The sequence below is a fragment of the Papaver somniferum genome, chromosome 6 (genome assembly GCF_003573695.1).
Source record: "Papaver somniferum cultivar HN1 chromosome 6, ASM357369v1, whole genome shotgun sequence".
Classification (NCBI taxonomy): Eukaryota; Viridiplantae; Streptophyta; class Magnoliopsida; order Ranunculales; family Papaveraceae; genus Papaver; species Papaver somniferum.
The window spans coordinates 134,498,002-134,508,585 of NC_039363.1; the positions used below are offsets into that span (position 1 = coordinate 134,498,002).

The 10,584-nt window shown below is 38.2% G+C and overlaps 1 protein-coding gene across 1 annotated transcript; it reads left to right on the plus strand.

Moving 5' to 3' along the window:
- The first annotated feature begins 656 nt into the window (after nt 1-656).
- On the plus strand, nt 657-3,941 carry LOC113289406. Its single transcript, XM_026538656.1, has 2 exons — nt 657-3,346; nt 3,543-3,941. The coding sequence occupies exon 1, from the start codon at nt 1,074-1,076 to the stop codon at nt 2,538-2,540; it is 1,467 nt and encodes a 488-aa protein (XP_026394441.1). The 5' UTR covers nt 657-1,073; the 3' UTR covers nt 2,541-3,346; nt 3,543-3,941.
- Nucleotides 3,942-10,584: the final 6,643 nt, after the last annotated feature.

Genomic DNA, 10,584 nt, shown 5'->3' on the forward strand with positions numbered 1-10,584 from the left:
AAATTTGTAGTCCGAAAATTAAAAACCTAGATGATGATGCTTTGAAACTTAGGTTATTCCTCTTTTCCCTGAAAGATAAAGCCAAATCTTGGTTGTATAGTTTGCCTTCCGAGTCAATTGAAACCTATGACCAACTTACATCTGCCTTTTTACATAAGTTTTTCCCTAGGCACAAAACATCGCCTATTAGGACGCAGATCTGTACTTTTGCTCATCAAGAGGGAGAATCTCTATATAGGTATTTGGAAAGGTTCAATGATTTCATATCCCAATGTCCCCTCATCATGGTTTAGAAAAGGTTAGGCTAGTTCATATCCTCTATGAGGGTTTATATTATTCAAATACAACCATGATTGAGTCTCTGAAGGGGTCTGAAACTATGTTGGTCCTGAAAGATTCTTAGCATAGCTAAAACCTGGGGGAATAATCTGAGAATTACTAGACTGTCATGTACCTGCAGTGCAGAGGAGGAGTGCCCCAATCAGTGGAGTCTCAATATTTATTACTATTATAGTCATAGTAGTATTTAGCATGTGATAGGATGTCTTTAACAATTGTACTATATTGTTTAGATGTAGCCATCTGGGTGCATAATGGTCGTTAAATTAGATAAATTAGCCTAGTTATATATGATGGCTTTTGTATCGGAAGAGGAATCAATGAATGAATGAATCTTTAACTCTTTGGCTGTGTTCTCCTGAGCCAGATTTCTTCATCTTCTTCTTCTCAATTCGTCTAATCTTATCTCTTTATTCGTCCAATCTTCCCTGTCTATCTCTGATATTCTTCTTATCTACCGGATCTTGATACGAATTGTACTAAGAACAGTACATTTGGCATCAGAGCCGTTTCTATCCATGGCGGAGGTGGCTGTAAGGTGCGAATTAATGGATTTGCAGTTGAAGTATATTAAGTTTTCCTTGGATATGCCCTTACCAAATCGAGAAGTTAACCTTCAGATAACAGATATGATGATTACCATTACAAAGATGAAGTTGAATTCAATGATGGCACTCTCCAAATAAAAAAATCGACAATCATCTAGGCAACAGTTTGTTAAAGAAGTTGGGGTTATGGAGGAAATGAACAGTAAGGAAGGGAATTCTACAAATCCAACTCCAATTTCCGACCTAATTTGTGATTCTAATTCTCAAACTCCAATTCCAGATGATGTTGGATCTCAAATGTTCAAATCAATTTCCAGGGGTATTGAAGAGGAGTCTCTCGATTTTGAAGTGGTTCCGTCGTTTTTATTTGAGGAAAAAGAAAATTCAATTCCTACTGTTATTGATGAAGAAGATGACCTTGATTTGGAATTAATTCCTCCATTTTTCTTTGATGAGAACGAAGATGACGATTCACTTAATGGTATGAGCTTACAATTTGAAGAAGTTTCAAAACAAAAGCTAATTAGTTTCTCAAAGTTAAATCAAGTCAAGATTGATAAGGTAAATAATTCTTCCCCAGTTTTGTTCAACAATTTTGAGAAGAATTTCGATAATCTTAAATGCTTGAGGGAGTTTTTCATTCTAGACAACAAGGTAAACGGTATCAATTATTTTTATCTTCATTTGAATGATGTTCGACCGCTATTTGACAGAGGTAAATATGTTATTGTCTTATCGATTTCTTATGAGAATTTGGTAAATATATGGATTCCTAGCCTGGGGTACCAGTCAGATTTTCAGTATACACATTTGATTGTTAGTTCATGTGTTAATTCTGTTGAAATCCATGGTGAGACTAAGGTGTTTGTTCAAATGTCAGAGAAAGGCAAAATTGTGTTGGCTAGAATAGTTTCTTTTGATATGGCTTATCAGTTGATAGTTCAAATGCTTGTGATGCGGAGAGAATTAATTCTTCTTTTGCAGCTAAAGTGTGGTTTGTCTCATGAGAAGACAGTCCTACAACTTAACTCATTGGACAGTGTTCAGATCCCATTGGACAGTATTCATCGTGTCTTTAAGTTTGTCTTTAAGTTTGTCTCTTTCGATACGCTGCTTAACATTCTTCATGGGTCCTTGGAATTTCAAGTATTGCAACCTTGGATTCTCTTATATTATATATTTTTGTTCTGTGGGGATCATGGTTCTTGTTTTTGTAGACATCTCAAGGTAACAGATATTCCAGCAACTAGGATGTATGCTTATGTGGTTCAGTTCTTAAATCCTGCTAGTAATTTTGTGTTATTACATTGCTATTTTCGTATGAGAACCAACACAATTATTGGAGATTGTTCTAGGCTTTCCAGAATGGATGTTTTCCTGCCTTATCCAATGCCTACATCTGTGATCTATGGAAGTGTTGCTACTTTAGGTGAAGGTATGCAAGTATATCGATATTCAGCTGATGTTCACTCTAGGTTTTATGCTAGACATAAATCTTATAGCTTATATCGACTATTGAGTCTAATTTACCAAACCATGGAAGTCTATATCAAGTTTCAGTTCTATGTCAGAGTATTGGAAACTCATAGATGGTTCACTGTGGATTATACTCTACATGCGCTGCGAGTGGAGATTTTATTGAGCTGTGAATGAGTTTCGGCAGTTTTCTGGAGTGTGAGAATTTCCTTGGCGCAACTGTTAGATTTGTGGCTCTCACCAACAATGATTTCTGGTTGGGAAAAATCTCTCGCGATAGGAGTTAACTTGCTTGGTTGGTCGGATACTCATATCCTGCTGAAATTGCTTACATCTGAGGACTATGAGAAAATTTTGATGAGTAAAAGAGTTGCACATTATGTGGAAAAGCATTGCAACACAAGAAGTTTGAGTTTCAAAGATGATTATCTCATTATGCTTCTTAGACAAGATCCTCACTGTACATTCGCTTTTGCCAAGGTATACTTCCTCATACCCATAAGACTGAATACTTCTATATGTGTTAGTTCACCAGCTGCTGAATATTGTCGACTCATATTTGATCGTGGTAAAGAAGTAAAACATGTTAAGAGGCATTCTCCTTTATGATACAAATATTTCCAAATTATATATTACTTCTTACTTGTTTGTTAGTAATGGGTTGATTTTCATGGATGCTTGTAATGGTGAATCTGCTCATGAGTTCTTTTTTAATACTGGGTACCATCTAGTCCTGTTGATTGGAATGTCGAATGTGTTTGAGTTTGCTATCAAGGGTAATAGGTGTGATGCTAGTAAGCTGGTTAATGAAATGCCGCAGCATGATTATATTTTCTGGTCTACTTTGATACTACAAGTGGCAAGGGAAAAATGAGTTTGGTATTGCATCAGAACTGTCTGGCTAGTTACTTATCAGAGTTACTAGTCTTGCTCGAATGCTAAAAGATGAAGAGGAATTCATGAAGATGGAAATACCCTCCAAGGTCAGTATTATGTTATTCGTATGGGAGATGATTATCCTAAGGGAGTCAAAACTTTTGTTTTTCTCGTCTGAATTTGATTTTACTGCATTCTCGTTCGTACTAGAGAGTATGGGAAATGATAGTAGTTACGTATTCACCTTCAGACTTGGAGAACCTAGATAGATTAACTGTTGTGATATTAAAATGTTCAATTCAGGCTTTTATATGGTTGGTAATGAGAATTGGAAGAATTCAAGGTTCGTACAACAGCATGGTTATGCGATGGGCACAATTCAAGCTCTGAATATTTCTTTATTCATTGATATAGCAGTGGGGAAAGGAAAAGCAAGTTACTTCTCTATACTTACCAGTCTAAACTCATGCTCACTAGTGATAGCTTACTGAAGAAACCTTACAAGCACAGTACTTTTGGGTTGAATGGTCAAGTTCTTGCTACTGCAAAAGAACCATCTCTGGGCCAGCTTATCATTCTTACCATAATTTTTCAGATATTATCGACTTCTTTCAAGGAACTAATTGAGTTATCCAACTATGCTATTATGGGTCTCCTTCTAAGTTGTGGGTGGAGGCAATTATCCTTGTGTGTAGAAAACAGGGAACGGGATAAGTACTTGTAGATGGGGAATTTTTTTTTTTGCTGATTTTATGGAATTGAGGAGACGACCGTGCGGAGGAGACTCCTTGAACCGAGCGAAATGTTTAACCTCACACAGATGCACTGCAAGAAGTGAGTGTTTAAGTTCGAGAGATCAATCTGTAGGGCTCCGGACTAAACCAAGACAATGGTCGTTCCAGAGTCAATTCGGTCACAGGAGAGGATGGGTCGATCTGTAGGAGAGAAGCTGAGAAATATGTGAGATCAATGGTGATTGAAGATTGTAGGTGTATTATGTATTCTGCGTGAAGAAATAAGATAAGTCTTGATTGATTGAATTTGCTCTGTTGAGAGTAATTGCTCTGTTGAGAGTAATTGCTCAGACATTAGGTTACTAATCTCGTGTTGTCTGTTTGACGAGAAATTACCCGTTGTTTCAATCATGATTAAGAGACTTATTTATATTGCTAGAATTGTAAACACCTTGATCCCATGAAGTGTGAAAGTTGTTGGAGTCAAAGAGTGGGGAAGTGGAAATCGTGTTAAAACCAGTTGCTCATCGTGTGGAGACTTGGTTGATTTTCTACCCACTACTTTGCTAACTCTTCCAATTGATTGCACGAATTGCTCACATTCTCCCCGTGTGTATGAACACACGTGCCGTAGAACGCAAGACCAAAACCCTAGTTAATATCCCCCATGTGACACGATTGATGTCTCGTGATTGTGGAGCCAGTTGCTGACTTCATAGAACGATGAGTCCTTGTATTGCTGAGTCGAATGTGATCTGCAAATGTTCTGAGACTCATGAATTGAACATGCCTGTTGAGACAAAGGTATCGGATAAATGTTGATAACTTAAGGTGAGCAAATGTTGCTGAGTCGTTGAATATTGATAGTTGAACCAATATTCCTTAGTCTGAGCAAATATTGCTCGTCTGAGCAAATGTTGCTCGTTTGATGAATTATTAGTATCAGGATCAAATGAAAATGTTAATTTAAGATGCTGACATCTGAGCCGAGCATAATTATTAAAGTGTTGATCACGGGATCAACGTAAAATTATTAGTGTTTGAATCTGCTCAGAATTATGTTTTTGCAGAGCTCTGGATTCGAAATCCTAATTTTTGATTAATTGATGATTTACTGAAAATCAACCACAGAGTGAAGGAGGGACCGGCTACATGAGATGACGATTCGACTGTGTAATGCCCAGATGCTCGAATGAGCAAAATACCAAAGTCTCTTGAAGACCAGTTGGTGAAAGGATGATTAAATGCTGGTTTAATCCTTTATTAAAATGGTGCTCGTCTCAGCTTTAGGTGATGAAACCTAATTATGAAGAGATGAGGGACCGTCCAAGAGGGCATGAGACCGACCCTTGGTGGTCGTGGGACCAGCTGATGGTCGTTTGAGCAAACTCCAAGTTGTTTGAGAAGAGTTTGGACCCAATATGAGCAATTGAGCAAATTAGGTCAAAATTATTAAAACATGTGGGACCGGCTATTTGCAAGCCCTAGGGCCGGCCTTGGTCGGTCAAGGAGACATGCCCGTGTCACCATAATGTCCATGTCTTAGTCCTGAGAGTTTCGATATTTTCTGATGAGCGTTTGAGCAACATTTTGAGAAAATATGAAGGATTCGGGGTTTTGCTGAGATTGAGGAATCTTCATGAGATGATGAAAAATAATTAATAAAATAGGGGACTGTAAGGTGTGGGACCGGCCACGGATAGGGGATGGCCGGCCGTCTAGCAAGCTCGGTCCCGCAACACCTTTCCCAATTTTATGTAATTTTAAGTATTTTCCCTGATGTGAAGGAAATACCATGAAACTGAGGAATTTCATGAGGTTAGGGAATTTCCATGAGATTATGGAAATAATAATAATAAAATAGGGAGTCATGAAGTGTGGGACCGACGATGGCCAAGGCAAGGGCGGCCGCCCAATGATCACTGTCCCATGGCACTCTCCCTAATTTTATATTATTTTCATGATTTTAGGGAAATATCATGAAATCAAATAGTTTGTTGAAAGTAGGGAATTTCCTTGAAGTGAAAGAGTTTCCATGAGATGAAGGAAACAAATAATATTAAAATAATAAAACAAGGACATGTGGGACCGGCCACGGCTAGGGCATGGCCGGCCGGCCAATGAGCCTGGTCCCGTGAATTTTTCCCTAATTTTATGTAATTTTCATGAGTTGAGGAAATATCATGAAATTAGGGAATTTTCATGGGATGAGGGAAATAATAACAAAATAATAAGGAATCATGAGGTGTAGGATCGGCCACGGCTAGGGCACCGCCGGCCGGCTAGTGAGCCCGGTCCCACGACATTTTTCCTAATTTTTATTATTTCTTTGATATGAGGAAACACCATGAAACTAAGGAGTTTCCTTGAGACGAAGGAGATTTGTTCAAATGAAGGGATTTTCATGAGATCAGGGAAAAATAATAAAATAAAGAATTAGGTGTGGGACTGGCCACGGCGTGACTGGCCGGCCGGTGGGCCCTGTCCCCTAGCGCCTTTGCTAAAATTTTATTATTATTATTATTATTTTTCTTCCTATTTTGCATAGGTTCATCATTCCTTCGTGTTTTGGAATTCTCGTTCGTGCATTCAGGTGCTCGTTTGTGCATTATTGTTGAGTACACTTGCACCATTTTGGTCGGGGCTTACTCGATAGCTGCTCAGATGCCCGTTCGTTGAATATTTATTACTAACCCATGGAATTCTGCTGGGAAAACCATGAATTGAAGTAATGAAATATTATGAAGAACATAGAATGTTTCCAAATATTCAGCTAATGAATTTAAAGATTACAAATAATTAATTGATGGGTCTATACTAGCAGGCATGCTGTCTAGGAGCATTAATTATCTGAGAATTGAGCGATATGATTTTATTGAAGCGTCATATTTTCTTTACATAGTCAGAGAAAACATTGTTACATCCTGAAGACGTTATTGCTCTATACTAGCAGGTAAGTCGTCTAGGAGCCGTCTAATCTTTCGATTCTATATAGAAGCAATTACTGAAATTGCTCAGTATTTATGAGATACGCCGTTGCCTCAGCTGAGAGACTGCACATCTGTGTATACTCTGAGAGATAGTATTCTCAGTCAGAGATTCATGCAGAATGAGCTTGCATGCTTCGATGAGAGACATGAGCCTCAATACTCATCTGATTGCTGGATCAGGAGCATTACAATTATGGTTTTACGATTTTAACCCTTGTTGAAAATCCACCATCTACAGTACTCCATGATATCAGCTGGGAACTCGTCAAAATGCATGAAACTGATCTTGAAGCATCTGAAGTTCTTCACCAGCGAGGGAGCAACAATTGCAGCTACTCGTCCTAGTCATAAGAATGCACCAAATCCATTACAGGCTGACTTATCTGCTACTACGTTTTGCGTGGTACTCATGGATGTGAAGAGGGATGTTAGTGAAGTTCTTGCATATCAGCTACATGTTTAATCCTTTGCTTTTGAAGTGCTTCTTCCCGAAAGTAACAGAACATTAGACGATATCGCAGTTTCAGGAGTTGTTGCTAGGGTGCACACCATGCTGGACAGTGGTTTACTGGGCTTGGCGTTATGATGTTTTGGGCCTCGCAAGGAGCGTTAATCATCATCGCCTCACATGGTTCCTAATGTGCACTATAGGGAATGTCTTGTACCTGCGTTGCATAGGAGGAGTGGAGCCTTAGTTCTTATCCTTGAGGACAATGATGTTTTGAAGAGGTGGGGAATGTCATGTACCTTCATTGCAGAGGAGGAGTGCCCCTATCGAGTGGAGTCTCAGTATTTATTACTATTATAGTCATAGTAGTATTTAACATGTGATAGGGTGTCTTTAACAATTGTACTCTATTATTTAGATGTAACCATCTGGGTGCATAATGGTCGTTAGATTAGATAGATTAGCCTAGTCATATATGATGGCTTTTGTATTGGAAGAGGAATCAATGAATGAATGAATATCTAACTCTTTGGATGTGTTCTCCTGAACCAGATTTCTTCATATTGTTCTTCTCAATTTGTCTAATCTTCTCTCTTTATTCGTCTAATATTCCCTGTCTATCTCTGATATCCTTCTTATCTATCGGATATTGATACGAAATGTACTAAGAACAGTACATAGACTGACCTTGACTTTGTCCCTTAGACCAAGAAAGGTTTGGATGGTTTCTCCAACCAGGGTTATAGGTTTTTGAATACGGGTCAAACTTCTGATGGTTCTCAAATCTAGCGTTATTATAAAGAGCATGGGCTTGCTCTTCAGTAGTCTGTCCTTATCAAAAAGGCTCGACTCTACCACTAGTTTGACTCAATTCTAAAACTTCTAACCTTTTTGCTATAGCTGCTATTTTGGCATCAGATTCGAAGTTTCCTTCTACCCTATTAACGTTTCCTCTACTTAGAAGAATTGTTTTCTGGGGCTCCCTACTATTTTCCCATTGCTGGGTCTTTTCAGCGATTTCGTTCAAAAATGTCATCGCCTGATCAACATCTTTAGAAGAGTCTATCGCCTTGTTAACTCGGAACACTATAGAATTTCAGCAATCGATTGCACAAGGTCTAGATGGAAATAAAAAGATGGTCCAGGCTAACTCTCACGCTATTTCCGAGTTAAAAATCCAGGTTGGTCTAATTGCTGAGTCTTTAAGAGAAAGAGAGAAAGGAAAGTTCCCTAGTCAACCACAGCCCAATTCTAGAGGAGTCCATCAAATATCTTTAGATGGTGAGAAATCATCAAACCATGTGAACTCTATAACAACTCTTAGGAGCGGTAAAACGATTTAGACAATAAGGTAGCCATGCCTAGTGGACATACTGTAGTTCTATCTTCTACTTAACAAGAGGGTCCCACAGCTGAGGAAACTGAAACAATTTCTAAGGAGTCCCAAGAAATTCCTGATAGGACTACCTTTGTGCCTAGAGCCCCATATCCACAGTTGTTAGCCCCAACAAAGAAGGAGTCGATTTTCAACGAGATAATGTAAACATTTAAGCAGGTAAACATTAACATTCCGTTATTAGAAGAAATTAGGCAAATTCCTGCTTATGCCAAGTTCCTTAAATATCTTTGTACATGAAAGCGTAAGCTTAATGTCCATAAGAAAGCCTTTTTAGATGGTCAAGTAAGTTCCATTCTTCTAAACCAAACACCCCCTAAGTATAAGGACCCTGGATGCCCCACCATATCTTATGTGATTGGTAATCATGTAGTTGATAAGGCATTGCTTGACTTAGAAGCTAGTGTTAACTTACTCCCATACCATGTGTATACCCATCTAGGTCTTGGTAAGTTGAAACCGACCAAAATGACACTTCAGTTAGATGATAGGTCTGTCAAACTGAAAAAGCGGGGGTATAACAACCACACCCAATATTTCGATTAGCAATCTGTATGGACTAACTCCAATATACTTTCAAGAGAATAAACTAGACTCAATCTTAATAAAGTATATCAAAGAGTTATATATCACTTTCTCGATTCAATACTTACTCAAGCAAATAGAAATATGCAAGTCGAATTGAACACAAGAGAAATCACTTGAACGGTACCAAAAACCAATGTTAAAGTATCAATCAATTTCAATCAATAACCAAAGGTCGGATTTCCAATTGATTGTTTTAAACGCACAACCTGTGATATTTCAATTATATAACAAAATATAATGCGGAAAAAAAATAACACAAACACCAGAAGTTTTGTTAACAAGGAAACCGCAAATGCAGAAAAACCTCGGGACCTAGTCCAGATTGAACACACACTATATTAAGCCGCTACAAACACTAGTCTATTACAAGCTAACTTCGGTCTGGACTGTAGTTGAACCCCAATCAATCTCACACTGATCCAAGGTACAGTTGCGCTCCTTACGTCTCTGATCCCAGCAGGATACTACGCACTTGATTCCCTTAGATGATCTCACCTACAACTAAGAGTTGTTACGACCCAAAGTCGAAGACTTCAATAAACAAATCTATATCACACAGAAAAGTCTGCGGTAATATATAAATCTGTCTCCCACAGAAATACCTACGAGTTTTGTTCCATCTTTGGATAAATCAAGGTGAACAGGAACCAATTGATAAACCAGACTTACATTCCCGAAGAACAACTCAGTATTATCAATCACCTCACAATAATCTTAATCGACACAGCGAAAGAAGATATTGTGGAATCACAGACGATGAGATGAAGATGTTTGCGATTACTTTTATATCTTTCCTATCGGAGATATCAATCTCAATCCAATCTTTACGATTGTACTCGTACGATAGAAACAGCAAGATCAGATCTCACAACTACGAGAAAGTAGTATCGGTCTGGTTTCACAATCCCAATGAAGTCTTGAAGTCGTTAACCTATAGGGTTTCAAAGAAACCTAAGGTTAAAGGAGAATCGACTCTAGCTTATACAACTAGTATCATACAGGAGGTGTGGGGATTAGGTTTCCAAGTTGCTAGAGTTCTCCCTTATATAATCTTTCAAATCAGGGTTTGCAATCAATGTTAGCTTAGTAACAAAGCATTTAATATTCACCGTGAGATGAAAACCTGATTAGATTCAAGCTAATATCTTTCAACTGTTAGATCGAAAACTTAGCTTGTTACACACAAATG